The sequence below is a fragment of the Macaca thibetana genome, chromosome 9, assembly GCF_024542745.1.
Source record: "Macaca thibetana thibetana isolate TM-01 chromosome 9, ASM2454274v1, whole genome shotgun sequence".
Classification (NCBI taxonomy): Eukaryota; Metazoa; Chordata; class Mammalia; order Primates; family Cercopithecidae; genus Macaca; species Macaca thibetana.
Window position 1 is genome coordinate 20,746,685 of NC_065586.1, and position 20,893 is coordinate 20,767,577.

The 20,893-nt window shown below is 37.6% G+C and overlaps 2 protein-coding genes across 8 annotated transcripts in view; one reads left to right on the forward strand and one right to left on the reverse strand.

Moving 5' to 3' along the window:
* LOC126962727 (60S ribosomal protein L12-like) overlaps positions 1–20,893 on the forward strand; it is a 990,727-nt gene that overhangs the window by 708,596 nt on the left and 261,238 nt on the right. The window lies entirely within an intron of this gene.
* Positions 1–20,893, reverse strand: part of NEBL (nebulette) — a 378,265-nt gene that overhangs the window by 86,444 nt on the left and 270,928 nt on the right. For 4 of the 7 annotated variants that reach the window (XM_050804043.1, XM_050804045.1, XM_050804042.1 and 1 more), the window contains 4 exons: positions 20,541–20,645; positions 18,794–18,904; positions 11,445–11,555; positions 283–384 (listed from right to left, as the gene is read on the reverse strand). The exons of the other annotated variants lie outside the window; for them this stretch is intronic. In XM_050804043.1, coding sequence (XP_050660000.1) covers positions 283–384; positions 11,445–11,555; positions 18,794–18,904; positions 20,541–20,645 — 429 coding nt within the window. The remainder of the gene's footprint in view (positions 1–282; positions 385–11,444; positions 11,556–18,793; positions 18,905–20,540; positions 20,646–20,893) is intronic. 7 annotated transcript variants of the gene reach the window in all.

Here is a 20,893-nt window from a genome sequence, read left to right on the forward strand (position 1 = left end):
ACCTTGACTTGCAGGCTGAGACATCTGAATGTCAACTTATACCTAAATAGTACTTCTCTAAAAGAATGATTACACTAGCCATAGCCAATTTGAGTTTGGACTGTTTCTGCATATACCCAAATAATTAACATAATAAAATAGATAATTTGGGGGGGGGAATTGAGATTTATTCATTTATATTGATTAGTTACAATAAATTAACCATCCAATCACTGAAGCTATGCTTTGTCTCCTACAAAAGTAAGAAATCATTTCTGTTCAAGGTTTAGAAAGAGAAGTTACATTGCTTATGATCTTAGAGATCTGGGTTGCCATCTTGATGTCCGGTCGGTCGAGCTCTGCACTGTAGGTGTGAGCGTCCTGCACGTCTTTCCTATAAGAAATCTGATCAGAGACAGTTTTGGTTAAAAAATAAATAAATAAGTAATTTCACATAGCTACTAGTCTTACTGTTCATAACATTATTTATTCTCATCATAATAGCTTAGAGAGCCTACTGACTTAAGTTGGTTTATTTGTGCATCTATTTGTATAGCTATATTAACTCTTTATACTATACCTACGTCTCACTAATTTACCATATTTGGGGCAGTGGCTCACGTCGGTAATCCCAGCACTTTGGGAGGCCTAGGCGGGCAGATCACCTGAGGTCAGCAGTTCCAGACCAGCCTGGCTAACATGGCGAAACCCCATCTCTACTAAAAATACAAAAATTATCTGGGCATGGTGGCGGGCACCTGTAATCTCAACTACACGGGAGGCTGAGGCAGGAGAACTGCTCGAACCTGACAGGCAGAGGTTGCAGTAAGCCGAGACAGCACCACTGCACTCCAAACTGGGCAGCAGAGTGGGACTTCGTCTCAAAAACACAAAAACAAAAACAAACTTGATCTGAATTTATGCTGCCTAAGAAATAAGACTAAGATCAAGGCACAAAACCAACCTTAAAGGGTTTTTATATCTACCACTTTATGAGCATGTCTTTGTATCTAAGTGTATATTTATATTCATAAGCAGAATATCCTCATCAAGAACTTCAACTTGTCTATCACAAAGTCTCAAGTCCCACTGGGTGCAAGATAAGCCCAAGCACAAGAATATTGCAAATTACTTCCTTGGGGATGGTGGGTGGTGAAGCTCTGTAGCTTTCCAGCATTTGCCCTTTCAACTACACCCTTCTCTCCCTTCAAATGTTCAAAGGCCCATGCCTAGGAGATCTAAGGTACTGATAGCTTTATCACCCAATAAATATCATTGCAATGACTTAAGCCTTCCAAAATAAAAACAATTACATTGAGTAACATTCTCCTTCTGAATGCATGTTAGATACAAGCCAAAGTATGGTAAGTAAAGATTTAAAGAGAAAAATACAGAAATTTTGACAAATGTACTTTAGATCACATTCGTCATTTAGATTAACTTGACTGACAAATGGAAAGAGAGACAAGAATTGAACTGGCATAATGTCCGATGGCGAATGTTTCACTGGTCAGCTCACTTCTTTATTTCTTGCGATTTGTCTTGAGCTGAAGCAATGTTTGCCAGATGTGGTTCTACTTGGCAATATCCCCAGGGACCAGCTGGCAATTAAAATATATTCTATTAAAGTCATAATGCAAAGTATACAGTCATGGACATCCTTAAAACCCATCTTCATTTTTTCAGAGCATAGAAAGATGGAAGAAATGTATCACCAGACATCTGTACAAAATGCACAATTAATTACATTGTGTACAAATATTTCTAATGTCACCTGCAACCTTTCTGGAATAGCTTCATTTAGGGGTACTTATTAAAGATTTAGATTCTTGAGGTCCAGCCACAGTCCTCTGTAACAGAATTTTGATAGATGGTGCCCAAAAATCTAATTTTAATGAATTCCCTAGTTGACTGCTGTAAACCAGTGTTCTGGGTAATATTAATATATCTTGTTAGTTTCCTTTCAATCTAGCAGAATTAAAAATTTCACCCTTTCTTACTCCTTTTAAAAATAAGATCAAGTGTAAGAAGTGACAATGCATTAATACATCAACAGGCTCCCTGTGCATTATGTTACTTTATTTCAATGAAACATTTATATACACTTCTATTTACTCTTTTATGAGCTTACATTTGCTTCACCATCAAGACTATTTTTTAAACTACATTTATAATCATGAATCTGTCTGACAAGTGAACACAGCTGAAGCACAATTAGTATAATTTCAGAAGGAACATCTGTTTTCTTCCACATTTACATTTTCAGAGGTTTTACGTTAACAAGTCATTTCAGGTAGGTTTTATGCATACAGGTAGTAAAAGAAACATAAAAATAAGCCAGAAACTGAGTTATTTTGTTGGGTGGATTTTAAATCTTTAGGGAATGTTTTTAAGCAGGCCAGTTCCATCGGCTTCAAAAAGCAATACGCTCATCCACAAATGATGGTAAATCAATCTCATCCTATGCCAAGTTAAATACAAGCTGTGTAAACAAAAACTGGCTCTCAGGTGAAAACAAACCCAAATTATTACCCAACTACAAGACTAACTGCTTCTAAGTTACTACATTCATATGAAAACCACAGGGGGGAAATGTCTTTTTGTTTAGAAAAGAATGAGGATAAAACTGGAAACCCTTACTTTTTGAAAAGAACCGCAACCTTTCAGAAATCTAAGCTTTACATGTGTTACCTAATTATATGCTGTTCAGCCTAATGACTGCGTGAAGAGAGGTGAACAGCACAAAGGCGGCAGGAGCAGGACTCTGAATAGGGCCCCATCATCCATGTAAATTGCAAATTAGAGGCCGGCATATGCGACTCACAACAAATATTAAGATTGACATGAACTGCAAATTCAAACAAGAGGACACCATGGAGCCACACAGAAAAAAGCTTCCACGCCTGATCACTTGTCAGATCTTCCAGGATATCACTCCCTGGGAATATTCCATAGGAAAGGGGGCTTATGTGGGGGGACATTCAAGAGGGTGACACTCCTGATGTCACTATCTCCAAGGGTGTCTGAATATACATGGAATGGCAACATGGCTTCCTGCACAGATGCCTCATTGTCCTACACCTAACCCATTGCTAGTGTCAGAGGCATCTGAACCAGAGCAACTCCATCTTGAGAAGGGAATGGGTAAAATGAGGCTGAAACCTACTGGGCTGCATTCCCGGATGGTTAAGCCATTTTAAGTCACAGGATGACATAGGAGGTTGGCAAAATATACATGTCATAAAGACCTTGCTGACAAAACTGGTTGCAGTAAAGAAGCTGGCTAAAACCCATCAAAACCAAGATGGCAAGGAGAGTGACCTCTGGTCATCCTCACTGCTACACTCCCACCAGCATCATGACAGTTTACAAGTGCCATGGCAACATCAGGCCAGTACCCTATATGGTCTAAAAAGGGGAGGCATGAATAATCCACCCCTTGTTTAGCAGATAATTAAGAAATAACCATAAAAGTGGGCAACCAGCAGCCTTTGGGGCTGTTCTGTCTATGGAGTAGCCATTCTTTTATTCTTTTACTTTCCTAGTAAACTTGCTTTCACTTTACGGACTCGCCCTGAATTCTTTCTTGTGTGAGATCCAAGAACCCTCTCTTGGGGTCTGGATCAGGACCCATTTCCTGTAACACTAGGTTTGAGGGAAGCTCATCTGACATTTCTCAATATGTACTTGCTCCAATCTACCACCCATCAGAACTCAGGAAGAATAAAAAATGTAACACAGCAGAAGAGAGGCTTGGAGGTCAAAGTGTGTGTATACATATATGTTTTTTTTCTATTCCTTAATAAATTCAAATCCTAAATGCTAACCATATTGGAACAATGGACTGGCCTTCACTCTTCAGTCTTCTCATGACAATGTGGTGCTCTATAAATCTTGTTTTGCATAAGGACAGGGAAAAGAAGAAATCATCAACTCAGTAGACATGTGACCTTGAGGGTCAATAATTGCTTTTACATTATTTTCCTTAATGTCTTGTTCCCTACTGTGTCCTCGGAGCATAGCAGAGAACAAACAAGAAGGAGGAAGAACAGGAGGAGGAAAGGGGAAAGAGGAGGAAAAAGAAAGAAAGATTAAAGAAGAAGAAAGAAGGAAGGAGGAGGGGAGGAAAATAATAATAATAATAATCTCCATTTCAGACTATTATGTACCATATTAAGGACTTAACATTCACTACCTCACTCATACATTTTCTCAATGTATGACTGTTTGAAATTTTTCAAACAATCATATCTGTTAAAGTTTCATTTCCTTACTCCTCATCTATTTCATTTATTTTCTTATTTTTATTAGAATAATTTTAGTAAATTCCACAAAGGAAATAACTGTAATTTTAACGAGCATTGCACTGATTCTATAAAATGCCTTAAAGAAAAATGATACTGTAACAAAATGTCGGTCTTTTCCTAGGAGAAAGTGGGATATTCCTCCATTTCTTTAAATATCTTATTATACCTTTCAATGAAGTTTCATCATTTTGTTCTATATGTCTGGCACTGGGCAAAGAAATTATCATATGATTATCATTTTTATACACTGATCTTGTACTCAAGATGATCCACTTTTTCCTTTTAATAGTGTAAACAGTATAGAGTCTTATCTGAAAATAGTGATTCTGGTTTCTTCCATAGGAACACCTAGAATTATTACCTTACATGCTTGATCTCTTCCTCTTGGCTTCTTTTCACTGAATTTATCTCTTTATTCTTTCTCATTTATCTAAGTCATTCTCCTATCTAATCCCTTTGTGGTGGACATGTGTTAAATTTTTTTGTCAGCCTAGGTTTTTTAATTTGGAAACAGCTCCCCCATCACTCCATGTGATTGGTGGGGCTCTGTTCAGCCTGCCTTCATCTTGACTTAGGCTGCCCAGTCAGATACCCCATCCATCTGGAAACGAGACAGACACGTAACCCAAGCAAGGCCAGAGTCATCTGAATGATCTGAGGCTGGAAGAGAAAGAGCTGCTCTTCTTTTCTCTGACATCACCTGCTGTAAGGATGACTAAAGTTTGGAAACACCAGCTGCCACCTTGAATCCACAGAGAAAGCGCCTATCTGAAAGTGTCATACACATCCCAGAGCCCAGAGGTGGGGAGAGAAGAAGAGTTCTGGTAACACCATGAAGCCTCCAGCCCACTTATGCCTGAAGATAGCTTGGATCTGCCAATTACATACACAACAGAATCTCATTTTTCACTTGCACTAACTTGAAATAGATTGCTGTCACTAAATCTAGAGAGTTCTAACACAGCCTACATTTCACTTTTCTTTCTTTCTTTCTTTCTTTCTTTCTTTCTTTCTTTCTTTCTTTCTTTCTTTCTTTCTTTCTTTCTTTCTTTCTTTCTTTCTTTCTTTCTTTCTTTCTTTCTTTCTTTCTTTCTTTCTTTCTTTCTTTCTTTTTTGGAGATGGAGTCTTGCTATGTCACCCAGGTTGAAGTGCAGTGGCATGATCTTGGCTCACTGTAACCTCCACCTCCTGGGTTCAAGCAATACTCCTGCCGCAGCCTCCTGAGTAGCTGGGATTACAGGTGCATGCCACCACACCCAGCTACTTTTTGTATTTTTAGTAGAGACGAGGTTTATCATGTTGGCCAGGCTGGTCTCAAACTCCTGACCTCAAGTGATCCTCTCACCTTGGCCTCCCAACATGGTAGGATTACAGGCGTCAGCCACCACACCCAGCCTCACATTTTCTACAGTGCCAAATCTGTTCTTTGTTACTTCCAACAAATATTTGAAGTCCATCAAAATCTCTCTCTGAATTTCTTTATCTTACCATATTCACTTTCACCCTGAGCTCATATTTTTATCTTACATTATTCTCTTTTAATCTCAGCTTGTTCTCTCCTTATAATCCTTCCACTTCTGTTTCATAAGAGCCATGTCTTTTGCACGTTCCCCACGCTCATGCAGAGCGTCCAAGGTGCCAGGCCATCCTTTTCTGCATCAATTCATTAAATCCTCACTTCACACCTGATGTGTCTTGACTCAACTGGGCTACATCAACACTCCCTTCTAAGGCTGGAACTACATCCTTCAGAATCCCTTTCCTTAAATAGTTCTGGGTTAGACATGACCAGTAAGAGAAACGCATGTGAGATTTTGAAAGTGGACGTGAAATAGACACCTTTATTCTGCAGGTATAGGCAGACACGTGTGCAGTCAGAGGATTCACAGTGGCCTTCCAGCAAGCTTTTTATACTCAGGCAACAGTGATTTGAGACTCTTTGGTAGGTGAGTTAATAAACCAGAGAAAAGTAAAACCTCCACAGACTCTCCTTGAAGTGAAAGTCAAGGAGATGACTTTCACTTGGAGATGAGAAGATTAAGACAGCTCAGGGATGGCAGCCTTGCAGGAGTGACAGCCAGCCAGCCAGCCAGCCGTGCGGGCTAAGGCCTGCATGAGCAGACAGACCTTAAAGAAAACACATCCAGCTGACCCAGAACCCTTTGAAGGTTAAACTGATTCTTGGTGAGAAGAAAGGAAACAGGATATATAATCTTTTAAGTTTGTGGAACAGAGGCAAATCATGTAACTGGTATATATCAATAATCTTTAAGCAATGGTTCAACCCATCTCAAGAAAACCTTCGTCTTTAGCATAAACTCTCACATTAGAGAAGCCCTCCAGGTATCATCAAATAGGCATGTGGACCGCTAATTCCATCTCAAATGATGCTTACCTTTGTCTGGGCATGCTGTGCGTAAAAACCTACTAAATTATTAAATTGTAAATATTATTTTTCTGTAAGAGAATATAAGCCTTTTAAAGATAAAGTAAACATAGGTTCTGATACTATTCAAAAGAGATAAAAAGTTTTTAATCTTCCAAAAGAAGGAGTAAACTACAGAGTTATGGCCAGAATGGTTTATCCTTTAGGATTGCTGTCACTGCTTATAAATCATTCTATAGTTGATGAAAGTTGTCTTATTTTCTTATTCATGATTTAATTTTATCACCACCATAATCTTGTATAGAAGGCAAAATAAGTATTACTAACTATTCTGTCTTAGAGATGAATAAAATACTAATATATCTAATTTTAATGCTAAATCCTAAAGCACCATTATTGTAAGTCTCATTGGGGAACCACGTAGAGTCATAATTGTTTTTCCAGTATCATTTTACTGATTTATCTTTAAGCTTTCTCACTTTCTGATGGAATAGAAATTGTCTACTGATAAGTTTTATTAATTTTAAGAAAGTACATATATCATTCTTGAAAAGAACATTAAGTCTTTTATTTCCCATGCTGAATACTTCTTTCTAATACACATTGAATCGATTACCAATATGGTGTTTGGGAAAAGTTTACCACTCCAATTTCATCACAAGTCTGTATAGACCACATTACTTACAAAACTTAAAATAGAGTTTAAAATTTGTTTGACTTATTTCAGAACCGTTGGACTTCATGTCTCTGATAAGATTGATGAGAACTAATAATATAACTAGGGCTTTCATTATAAGTCCATCTTTAGGGGAAAGTCACGGGATAGAATATCTCCAATTTCTCTAATTACATTAGAAAAGTTTGGCAGGGGTATATCCCTTAAGGTACAAAAAGATTTCAGTTGGCTGTTTTTAATCATTTTCTGATTATAGTATTAGTAAGATAGGTTCAGGAACCTTTTGAATATGCCTTTCTGACCTAAACATTTCTTAATATAAATTTCATATTGATTTGGCCTTTTATAAATTGGACTTCCTTTAATTGTTTCAAATTAACTATGACATCACCCTAAACTCCCAACTCACCCTTTAAAAATTGAAGGAGGACCAAATAGAACCAATAATGTATGCCAGTGACCTTTAAGATGGAGGCTCTTCTGTGAAGCCCTTTACGCATATTGTTTCATTTAATACTTGTGAGAATCTTGAGGTAGATATTGTTGTCCCCATTTTACAGATGAGAAAATTGAGAGTTAGAGACATTAAGTAACTTGTCCAGGGTCATCTAGGCAACGTATGGTCAAGAAGCATTTTAACCAACGTCTGACTCCAAGTTCCTTTTCTATATGCTACTGATACAGGAGTTAAGAATAAATTATTTAGGCAGATAGCAAGGGTAAGGAAGTCCTTGGTAAGGCTTTCCTTTTAATGAAAAGCAGCCCCAAAGTCATTTTCTTTTCTAACAAAGAGCAGCCTGTAAAATCGAGCTGCAGACATACACAAGTGAGCTGCAAGCTTGAACATGTCAATGTTGGCAGTTGTGCCAATGGGAAAAGGCTACCTGGGAGTAGGCATGTTCAAAATGGCAGTTCCATCTTCCCTTTTCCTTTCCAACCACATGTGCAGTAGGGAGCAGACAACTGGGAAACCGCCAGGCAAAGATTCCATTTGCATAGTGGGACTGGGCGGGGGCAACCAGCTTCCTCACAGGCTATGTAAATGTCATACCTGGTCCAACCAATCTGTGGGCCCTATGTAAATCAGAAACCGGCTCCTCAAGCCCATCTATAAAATCCGGTGCACTCTGCCACAAGGCACAAGTCCCATTTGGGTGCACCTCTCTCTCACAAGAAAGAGAGCTGTTCTCCTTTCTCTTTCTTTTGCCTAGTAAACCTCCACTCCTAAACTCACTCCTTGTGTGTGTCCATGTCCTTAATTTACTTGACATGAGATGATGAACCTCAGGTATTACCCCAGACAATGATGCCACTTCACTACAGTGGAGGCTATTCTAAGAAATATTTTTTTTACTGTTTGGAGATCATTTAATTTTGGGGTGGCACAAAAGACTACTGCCTCCAGAAAACTCTGCCCCTGGGAACTCCATTACTCAGAGGTGGAAATTAATCCATACAGTCACATGAGCCCTCTCCCTCATTCTCTTCTACTTACTCGCATTTCTAAAGGCACAAGAGAGAGAAATCCTGGTTCACTAAAAGATATTAGAAATCTGACTTGATTTTTATGGAAACATAAAGTTAGGCAAAGATGCTGACTTCCATTGTTTTCAGGTGAATCAGATACACATATGACACACTTTTATTTTAAATTAAATGAAGTCATTTATAGCCATAGTGCAAAGTGACAGTCTGCATTATGAAACGGTAATTCTACTAGCAAATTCTCTGCAATGAGTTTCATTGGGCTGAACTTTTACAGGAGACAGGTTTATGGGAGATTGTCTTTTATAGAGATTCCATAGATCCACCCACGGAACCAAGAGATGTACTTTCAAGACCTATGTTTAAATTTCATATTGTAGGGACAACAAATGTATTATTCTAAGTGGCTTGACTCCAGAGGAATATCAACTACTTCACAGGTAGAATACAAATATCATTCTCACTTTAAATCTGAGTAAATAGTCTTAAACACTTTCTAAATCCTATTATATGTACAAACTTTGCATGCAAAGGTTGAGTCAAGTCGGCAGAGGAGTATAAGTAAACACAGCCTTCTCCCATAAGTACACAGTATTGAATGAAGGAGAAAAGGGCTTTATACTCTATTCCCTCAATCCCTCAATCAAAGACCTTTTAGAAGAAAAGGCAGAGTTAAAATAATAAGCCCAGTTCTATGATAAGGAACTTCCGTATTTGAATTTCATTGAATTATAGAGTTGGAAAGAGCCTCCCGGGGATCCGTGTAACAAGAGACCTCACCCCAGACCACCAGACCACCTTCTAACCCGTGGCCTTTTGTGTGAATTTAGTCTCTTCAGTGTTAAAATACTGGAAACTCAGGGTTTCTCTGCCATTCTCTCCTGCAGTGCATTTGAAATCTGAAGATAACCTATTTTGCTCCCCATTTTTAAAAACTGCATTTAAAACCTTGACTAATTGCCAGTGACCTTTAAGGTGGAAACAGCAAGGTGGAACAGAAAGAGCAGACTCAGCAGTTTGATTTCTTAGTCTCATTTTCCTCATCTACAAAATAAGAATCAGAACAGGGTTTTCATGAGAATCGGAAATGATCAAAGTCTTGGCATAGTTCCTGGCGCATGGCTGTGCTCAGTAAGTGGTAGTTATTATGATTATTACAGTCATCCTTAAGCAAACAGTTCTTATAAAGCATCCCCTTAAAAGAACCCTTAAAATAATTATAGACATGTAGCTTCTTCATCTCCTAGCAATCTTAAACTATCTTAGAAAAGTGCTCTGCTATTGGCATATGTCTGTATATTTGGGTTAAAAAGTAAAACCTCATTCCACTTTTTTACTTAAACATTGGCTTACTGCAATTTAATATCAAGTAACAGCTGCCATTCTGCGAAAAACACTCTGCACAGTGGGGCTACGGGGGCACATGGTCAGCCAAGCACCACTCCATAAAGGGACTAAGTGGCAGAACAGACTCTATGTGAGATGACAACTGGACTTCCGGTACTTTTCCAAGAAAGGGAGTTTCTTGACCCAAAAAAGACAGGCACTTTATCTTAACTGATTTTAATGCATAAAGAACCTGACCAACAGTTCACACATTCCTTTTGGAGAGAAAAGTCAGGATGAGGAGATTAAAAAAAGCTTCCCCTACAATTCCAGGAAGAAATTACTCTTCTAGGCCACCAGGATGGTGGTGGTAATTGAGCAAATGCATGCAAACCTTGATGCAACTGCTAACTTTTACCAAAGAAGAAACTGATTTTCTACTGACTGACTTCCTCCACTTTGGCTTTAAAGTCAGCCATTTGGCATCTATTGCTGTCATATTTCCCATGGGTCTTAGGTTGGACCATTTGTTCTTACAAACATCCTAAAAGAAACTATAGGCCAGGCACGGTGGCTCATGCCTGTAACCCCAGCACTTTGGGAGGCTGAGGCAGGTGGATCACAAGGTCAGGAGTTCAAGACCAGCCTGGCCAAGATGGTGAAATGCCGTTTCTACTAAAAATACAAAAATTAGCCAGGTGTGGTTGTGGGCACCTGTAATCCCAGCTACTCGGGAGGCTGAGGCAGAGAATTGCTTGAACCTGGGAGGCACAGGTTGCAGTGAGCCGAGATCACGCCACTGCACTCCAGCCTGGGTGGCAGAGCAAGGCTCTGTCTCAAAAAAAAAAAAAAAGAAAAGAAAAGAGAAAACAGTAGTGGGTACAATATAGCTGGTGTTAGTGAATGATCCTTCTGTGTGCCATTGATTCCTGATGCCCTTTCTTCCAGTTCTTCTGTGATTCTAGACTTACAAGCCATGAGCTTCAACATCAAGTCAAGGAAGCTCTGGAAATGCTTGATAACCCAATAGGTCTAAAGAATCTACATTTGTCTTGTACAAAGCAAAGTTCCAATGCCTGAAAGGGCCCGATAACATAAAGGTATTCGGCAAGGTGTTAATGACTGTGGATAGAATAATTCAGATGTACCTCTGACTGATAAGAAATATTAAAGTCTTTTTTGAATAGGGCTGTTGTAATATTTAAATTTCAGCAAAATAATCATAAGCCTTGATATGACTTAACTACAATTCACTAGAAAATCATGAGAAATGAGCTTCCTTACATTACTCTGGTGTTTATTGACCTCCATGGCATGTTTAACCTCAGGGGGCTCCTTCATGTGGGCATAATCTGAGAATCCTTTGGCAGCATCATGTTTCTGCTTGTAGGCCACCTGAAAAACACAAATAATTGTTAGTCCCATTTAGAGGTGTATAAATTCTTGCCTGCTAAATTTCAGTGTTTTGCTAGGACTTTATATATTTGAATACCACCACTGATAGTTAATTTGCCTAAATCTCTGTAACAAGACAGTATCCACAATGCATTCATCTTTGTGCTTCTGTTCAGATTCCTAATTCTAACTCTTTGTTGTCTATTTCAAAATGTCCTTGACCAAAGATGGAATTTCCATTTTTATTCTTCTAGCTTAAACCTTGGGTGCAGTTTTGGGAAATCATCCACATCCAAGAGCTTTCTGGGGTATAGATGTCAAAGATTTAAATCTTGGTAAAACAATTAGAGGGGAATTATAGGATATTTGAAAGTAAACTGTTAGTTTTCAAATGATTGTGTCTGATTTTATGTAGGCACAGCTATAGGATAATATAAGCTTCATCAAATGCACAAACCTTTGGGAGAAAATATAGCATGCAGGCAAAATTCTCAGATATGTCAAGTCTTGGCCTCCACTAGGGAAATGGACCAATGCCATCCCTAACCACTATGTTGAATTTCCTCCATACTAGGATGGAGAGGGGATATGAGAAAGATATCTCAGAAGTAGATGTAACCAAACTCAACCACAAAGTTGGAAATTAAAGAGGAACCCAAAGACAGAAACCAAGTTATCCCCTTGGTCTCCATTGATATTATTAACCTATTTATTTCCTTCATAATGTTTAATTACTTTGTTTAGTTTATGTATAATTACTTATCCATCTTCCCTTACTAAACACAACTGTTATGTTCACTGAATCCTCAGAACCCAGAGGAGTGCCTGGCACAAAATACTGCTCAGTGAATGAATAAATAAATAAATGAATAGCTAAAAGAATGAGAATAAAACAATAACAAATGAAGGACAGAAAGGCAATATTAATTTTAAAATATATTAAAAGTTTAATACTAAAAGGATGTTAAATGGAGTTGGAATTACTTGACATGAGAAAAATGGCAACTTAAGAAAGAAAAAGTAGGTTGGGCTCAGTGGCTCATGCGTGTAATTAGAGAAGTCAAAGAGGGAGACTTGATCATGACAAAGTGAGGCCCCCATCTCTACAAAATATCAAAACGAAACCAGGTATGGTAGCACATGGCTGTTGTCCCAGCTACATGGGAGGCTGAGGCAGGAGGATTGCCTGATCCCAGCAAGTCGAGGCTGCAGTGAGTCATGGCATTCCAGCCTGAGTGACAGGGTAAGATCCTGTGACAGTAAAGAAAAGAAAATAAGAGAAGAGAAGAGAAGAGAAGAGAAGAGAAGAGAAGAGAAGAGAAGGAAGGAAAAGAAAGGAAAGAAGAAAAAAAAGGAAAGAAAAGGAAGGAAGGAAGGAAGGAGAGAGAGAAAGAGAAGGGAAGAGAAGAAAGGAAAGAATGAGAAAAGAGAAGAGAAGTGGAAACTAAAGGAAATGAAAAGAAAGGAAAGGAGAAAGAGAAAGAAAAAGAAAAACTAGAATAGGCTTTACCAACAACAAAACAAGATCTAGTTTTCAATGCAAAGAATATATAAAATTAAACTTAAGGAGAAAGTTTTTACCAATATGAGCTCCTTGAGTGCATGCCTATCTCACACATCTTTTTATCCTGTGCCTATCAAAGTGAATGACAGAGTAGAAATGCAATAAATGTTTAGTGAACAGATGAATAAATGAGTTTACTAAACATTCTTGTGAGCTTAAACCCTTCATTGGCTTTTATAAACAGTATTAACCACCCATTCAACTTGGATAATAAACCTATTTAAAGGATTAATGTGATCATTATAAGTCTGATTTTTACAACTAAAGTCATTGAATCTCATCATCCAAAAAAAAATGTCATCTGGTATAACTATCAATGTTTAAATCCCCTCTCTGGACAGACCCCCATCTAGTGTTTCAAAAACTTCCACTGAAAGAGAACTCAACCTGGGCCACCACAGTCTCTAAATTCTGAAAGCTCAGGTTAAAAGTTCTTTCTTTACTGAAACCCCAGTCTATCTCCCCCTAGCAGCATCTATGTGGCCATATGAAAAGAGCCTAGTTCATGAGACAGAGCTTCCAATGTGGGAAGACAGTCGGCAACGACTTCTGTTCCTCCAGACTCACAGCATGGATTAAAGTGCTGTACTCCTGAACGCCTTACATGCTCTCTTCAGCCCAAATCCCAATTTATCAATCTCTTTCTTAAGGTGCTCACAATGGTCGGACCAATCTTAATTAGAACTGTTAGATTTAATCCAGGTTATCACCTCCCCTGTGCTAAACGTTATTAACATATCCATAGATCACAACATTTTTCTTTTGATAGCTATGCTGAGACTTCTGTCAACTGATAACTTTAAGTCTTATTAAGTCTCGCCCAGCCATGTTTCTGCCTCAAATCCTGTGGATTTGGTTGGTTACCGGGACTCAGAAGCAGCACCTCACGTTGTTCCAGGGATAATTCATCTTGTTAGAGTCTGTCCATCAATATACTCCATCAAGATATCTCCCTCTGGAGACTGCATCTTTACATTTTCACCAATTAATTATGTTAAGCAGGGAACCCTTTAAAAACCTCCATTCAGGTGGAGAAAGTCCATTATCTCAGTTCTATTACATTCCGTGTTATAACTCAGAGGTAGGGGAAGGAGGAGTTTAATGGGTACCCAAGTCTATAAAGCCAAGGAAAAACTTCTATGAGATTTGCTCCTTCGTCTTAAATGAAAAGAAGTAGTATATGCCTATTTCCTTTTTCATGGTTGCCTGGTTTATTTTGTACTTCAGACCTACTATCATATACTTGTGACTATATAAATGTAACACAATGCAGCTGATCATTTTGTGGGTTATCACAGAAATGATGAGTCATCAAGCACAATTTTAAAAAGCACTCTTTCTTAAAAAGGCTATGTAATTTTCTACTTGCAGCATTAAAATCATCATTTCATTTATAGCCGCTACTAAGTACCACTTTAGAATTAAGATTACATCAAATTGGAGGGAGCTGAACTTTAATTTATCATATTAATTTTCTTCCTTAAAATAGCTAATGGAAAATTGTGTCAAGCTAATAAATTTGCTGATAAATTTGATTTCTTAGGATTTGTCATTATTGTATGGCATTTCCCTAGATTAATGCTGTTTTCTTCATATTTTGAGAACTAAGATTGCCATGTTATTAGGAACTTGGAGACAGGAGTCCACTTGCAATAGTCATATACACTTTATGTTTATATAAGTGATAAATACATTTATTTTACATTTTTGATCTTATAGCATATTTTATATTTCATATGCATACAGATAAAATGTACATTTATGTTTAACTTACAGAATTTTTTGGCATTTACTTATTTATTCATTTATTTTAGAGATGGAGTCTCACGATGTTGCCCAGGCTGGTCTTGAACTCCTGGGCTCAAGAGATCTGCCCGCCTCAGCCTTCCAAAGTTCTGGGATTACAGGCATGAGCCACAGCACCTGGCCAAATTTGGCATTGAAATTGGGGGTTTCACAGATGCCCTGAAGCTTCTCCCTGCCCTCGCTTTCAGAAAATTCATAGATCTCTAAATTAAAGTTTACGGGCCAAGGAGGTCAAGAATGAAAATTAAAATAATGGCTTTGCCTCTGAAAAGTATGATTTATTTGGCTCCTTAACTCTACTTGATGGTTATTTCTAACAACATAGCATAGGATGCTACAAAGACGATCAGAACAATAACATAACTTACATTACATTTTATGTGACACAGGTAAATAAGCTTTTATTCCCATAGCATAGACACCTCTGGACTTCTGAAACAGAATCCTGCGACCACTGCGGATGACACACAGACTCTCATTAAGCTGCAGTTCCAATGCCTGAGTAGCCTGAATTGCTTCTATGATAAGGCATTATTTAGCCTTTGTGCCTGAAACAGCCCTGATGAGAAGGATCTCGCCACCTCATGGCATGGCCCATTTCATTTTCAGAAGCTTTCTTTGTAATCTGTGCTTATAAAATTGTTAACAGGGGATAGCTAATAAAATGGCCTTCTAAAAACTCTACACTTCTTTTTCTGGCATTTCTTCCTTTCAGGCATTTTCTGTCAGTGTTCATCTAGCTAACTTTACCTTATCATTCTAGTTTGAATTTAAGCATCTGAGAGTGTTTGCAAATTGACTTTAAGATAATAGTTTGTTCTAATAATTTGTCAAAAGTTGAAGAGACTTTTCATTAGAACCCAGAATGTCATTAAATTTCTGAATTCATCCAATACTCCAATTTAGGATATCACAAATCTGATACTATTTGGACACAGTAAATGTTTAGTTGTTTAATTATCACAGATACTGTCAAATAGTTCTTCTACTTTCTTGCCCCTCTTGTTATTAGGTAAACTCTAAGAATCACAATTTTAACAATAATAACATTGATGTACGTAAATCTAAAGAAATGTTATGACAGTTGCATAAATCTTTGAAATAGCTACCTTATTCAGAATCCAGGTTTTTCTTTATTAACAAGTTCAGTGACTAATTACAACAATGGAAAGCAATGCTAGAAAGTGAGTGCATATGTATCTTTCCCAGTGGTGTCTATTTTAGTATAGGATAACATGTTAACAATGTCAGTGGGAACCTATTCTGACAAATCATAGATTCCAAAATATACAACCTGGATTATTTTTCATGTTAAGTTCTATGTGGCAGGGATTTGTGTATTATAGACCTATTTATGCTATAAGAAGTTGAGAGCTATTGTGTGCTTCCAAAGAAATGAGGATGCAAATATCGGAAAAGTTACCTTCCCAAGGAAGTATAAGAGCAATAATAGATTGTTTTCCTTTTCTTTCTTTATTGCTTAATTGTTGCTTGTCACATATCAAGTGTTGGGTTGTAATTATATGCTTTTTAAAGTAACCCACATTATCAGCAAGTGCTTAGGTGGCCAGATATTGGCAGGAAAAATAAAGGGCATATTAGTCACAGTCACCCATGCAGAACCTTGACATCATATATTTTAAGCTGCATGTTGCATAACTGAGATTAGTTTACTGCCAAGTCAGGTACACAGTGGACATTTAAATTTGTAATAGTGAAATACTTAAAGGTGTTCTGCAAAGAGTAACTATGCTCAGCACTTTTCAAGAGTAATGTATTTTCAGACTACTTAAAAATAGCCAATGCATGCTGTGCTTAATACCTAGGCGATGGGTTGATATTAAATAGGTGCAGCAAATCACCATGGCACATATTTACCTATGTAACAGATCTGCACATGCTGCACATGTACCCCAGAACTTAAAACAAAAAAAAATTTAAAAATAAGATTATCTAGGTATCTCTACTTAAAAATAAAAAGATTCTGGGGAAAGGTGTGGCACAGTGGCTCACACCTGTAACCCCTGCACTTTGGGAGGCTGAGGTTAGCAGATCGCCTGAGGTCAGGAGTTCAAGACCAGCCTGGCCAACATGGCGAGACCCTGTCTCTACTAAAAAAAAAAAAAAAAAAAAAAAAAAATTAGCTAGGTGTGGTAGTGTGCGCCTGTAATGCCAGCTACTCAGGAGGCTGAGGCATGAGAATAACTTGAACCCGGGAGGCAGAGGTTGCAGTGAGCTGAGATCAAGCCATTGCACTCCAGCCTGGGTGAGCAAGCAAGACTCCATCTAAAGAAAAAGAGAGATTCTGGGGAAATTCTGGGGAAAGAAGTAAACTTACTTAATAAGAAAAAGAGGGTTGGAAATGGTAGGAAAAATATAGCATAGTGTGTGGTTAAAAACCTAGACTCTGGGGCCAGACTGCCCATATTTATGTACCCGTGCTGCCATTTACTGGCTGTGCCACTTTGGCCAACTGACTTAACCTCTCTGTGCTTCAGTCTCCACAACTCTAAACTGGGGACACCTCATTGGGTTGTTGTGAGGACTGACTGGCATAAATACACGTGAAATGCATAGAACAACTTCTGTGTGTTTACTATTATTAACCTAATATGTGAAATGAAGAATACAAACTATGTAAAAGGAAGCATATCCTTGGAAAGAAAATTTTAAAATTCCACAAAATCCATGTTACGAGTATTTACTGAGCACTCTCTGTGTGCCAGGAACTCTTCCGAGACCAGAGCAAGGAACAAGACAGATGAGGTCCCTGCTCTTGTGTAGCTGAGAGAGCTAAAGAATAGATTAAGAAAATAACATCCCCAAGTTTGATTGTTCTGTGAAGAAAACACAACATTAAGATGAACCAGAAAGAGGTGAAACATTCCATTTAGAAATTCTGTTTTAGGAAATGCAATAGATTAAGAATGCCTTATGTGTTGATATGCTACAAAGAGAAAATTACTCTTAAACCCTTCTGGATTCAAAATGAGTTTACATGATGACAATTCTTAAGTTCCTCTGCAACTGGCAATCACCAAATTGTAACTTCCACCTGATAGGGGCTCTTTTTGGTAGCCTGAGATATCCTAAAGGAAAAACAATCCACAGAAAAGGAAATTCAGGAACCACTTGTTTAATTGATGAAGCAGATCTGTAGATACTGAATTTAACCATTATCTTTTTTGTTTTTGTTTTTGTTTTTTTTGAGACAGAGTCTCACTCTGTTGCTGTAGCTGGAGTGCAGTGGCATGATCTTGGTTCACTGCAGCCTCAACTTCCCAGGCTCAAGCAATCCTCCCACCTCAGCCTCCTGAGTAGTTGGCACCACAGGTATATGCCAACGCATGGCTAATTTTTGTATTTTTGGCAGAGACCAGCTTTTGCCATGCTGCCCAGGCTTGTCTTGAACTCCTGATCTCAAGCAATCTACCCACCTTGGCCTCCTGAAGTACTGGGATTACAGGCCTGAGCCAGAGTGTCCAGCCCCATTATCTCTTTATGTGGCTTTTAGCAAGCTATTCAAATATTCTCTACTGAGGGATCATATATGAAATTAGAGAATAGTTTAATATTTACTATGAGAATTTCATCCATGTAAGCTGTCTAAATGAGATTAAGATTTGCTCTATAAATTGAGTTGAAAGGGACTCAGAAAACAGTAGCACGTGACTGACATAAACCCGCATGTCCTTTCCATTTTCCGCAATTTCAACAGCAACTACTGACAGCACATTCATCAGTTGCTTTCAACTTTCATTTCGCATTTAACACCCATGATGAAGACATTTTATTAAAATGCTAAGTAACTTTTTTCCAGATATATGTTTTATCTACATAATTAAGAAACACTTTAGGAAAAGCCCACCTCACTCTGGAGCTGTGTAACTTCTCTTGCAAAAACACTGTCAATTGTGGCTGGCATCCGCTTATAAAGAGAATTAGAAAGATCTGCTTTAATGGTGCCTTTATATTTTGCCTGGGGGAAAAAAAACAGGAAAAAAATTAATAAATAAACTTCCATTTTTTTAAAAAAATTGTGAATGTAAGAAGAAAAGAAGAAACTTTCTTCCAAAACAGAATTGATTTTAAAATCTGCAGACCATTTTAATTTTAGATACTGGAGCTGACAAACATATTCTGAAGAGATAGAAATAAATCCAATTTATCATAGAGAACGCTTTCAATGAGACATGCAGGGACATAACGGCTGTCTTTCTATTTAAACACAAGCACATGTCTAAAAGTAAATCTATTTGTGTATATTGACAGTTTCATGCTGGATGAGTGAGCAAGCAATTCGAGTTGTTCCAGAAAATACAAGTCGTTAGAATCTACTATCTAGAACTTGACAAAGGACAGTGTTCTTTTATTCAGGTCTTCTCAGCCTCCTCCTGTCCCAGGGGGAGGGTGGAGTGCTTTTTGGTTGTTTATGTGCCTACCCACCTCTAACCTGCACTGTCTGTAAGCCATCTCAATCACTACTCCAAAGACAAACACTCTTTCCTCTTGGGAAAACTAAGGTTCAAGGGAACACAATAGATTGCTCACTTCCAATATTTTGCTCTGCAATTAACTCCTTCAGGAAACATAATCAATAATGGAGAACATCAAGTATTTATCTGCACAGGATAATGGAACATAGCTAAGACAAACAAACTGTGTTCTTCCATTATCTGCAGACGAGTTCCTGATGTTCTTCCTGCTCAGAGCTAGATTTGAGTATTGATTTATTGAGCACAGATCCTGTGCATGCCTTCGGCTACCACACGCTTTGGATTCTGGTACCTAATGAAATAAAATGTACTGATTTCATTCAAAATTGTTCCGCATTAGCAGAAATAATCCCAAGAACATCCAGTTGATCTTTTTCCAACATAATTTATGAAACACTAGAGGTCAGTCATTTACAACACAATTTCATTCCTTTTCTTTTCAAACGTATTTCTTCTAAGTGATCTATTCACAGACTACAGTAATGCCTCATCACAGAAATCATCATCGTTAACATTATGCTTTACAATGCAACATAAACTGTAGTTCCAAATGCTTTCAGAAAGAAACTACATAATTTTTCAGCTGGAAAATGAATGTAGCGTATTCCTCAGTCTGTGGTTTCATAATAGGTATCACTGTTGAACTGAATTTTATCCTACTCCAAAATAGTTTAAATTCATTTAACATTATTTATCAAAGATACCACATTTTAGAAAACTGGTAAATCTTTTTTATTTCCAAAATGATATTCGGTCATTTATCTCTAATATATCTATTAGGAAACAAAATAATAGAACTTCTAAAGTGAACCATTGTGCCAGTGCTTTCTACTTATTGAATAAAAAGATGCCTTTTCAAGAGGAATTGTATATACATAAGAAAGATTTAGAGTCAAAATATAGACATGTATAATAAAATATATAAACCATACATAGTAAAATATGTCAATCTATATGAGTTAAATGATAGTGCGTCACATTAGATAATTATGTAGCTATTACTAACATTCAGTAGTGCTTTTGAAAATATTATTCTCCATCTCTTTAATGCACAGACTTTCATCTATATAAAAAGAAAAAGAAAAATGCAAGCCAGTTTGCAAGCTTTTGATACCTTACCTCAGAAATAAAAGCACCAATATTTTTTACATGGTTTAGCATAGGAGTGTCAGTCACAAATGTACACTTATCCTTGGACTTTTTAAACTCTTCTTTATAATGGATCTAAAAAAGAGAATGATTTACATAAGAAGAGAAAAAGGAAAACAATTCTAATGGCCTTTTTTGAATGAGAATTAGGTCGATGAAGTCCATTTACTGAAGTAAATACTCAAATGTGAAAGGGGCCTCAAAACAAGCCAAGTTAAATAAACGGATATCCAGCACAGGATTGCAAAGATGATGAGGCACAGTGAGGAAAGACCATTCTTTAGATAAGCGAGGGTCCAGTTAAGCATCAACACTCCGGATGA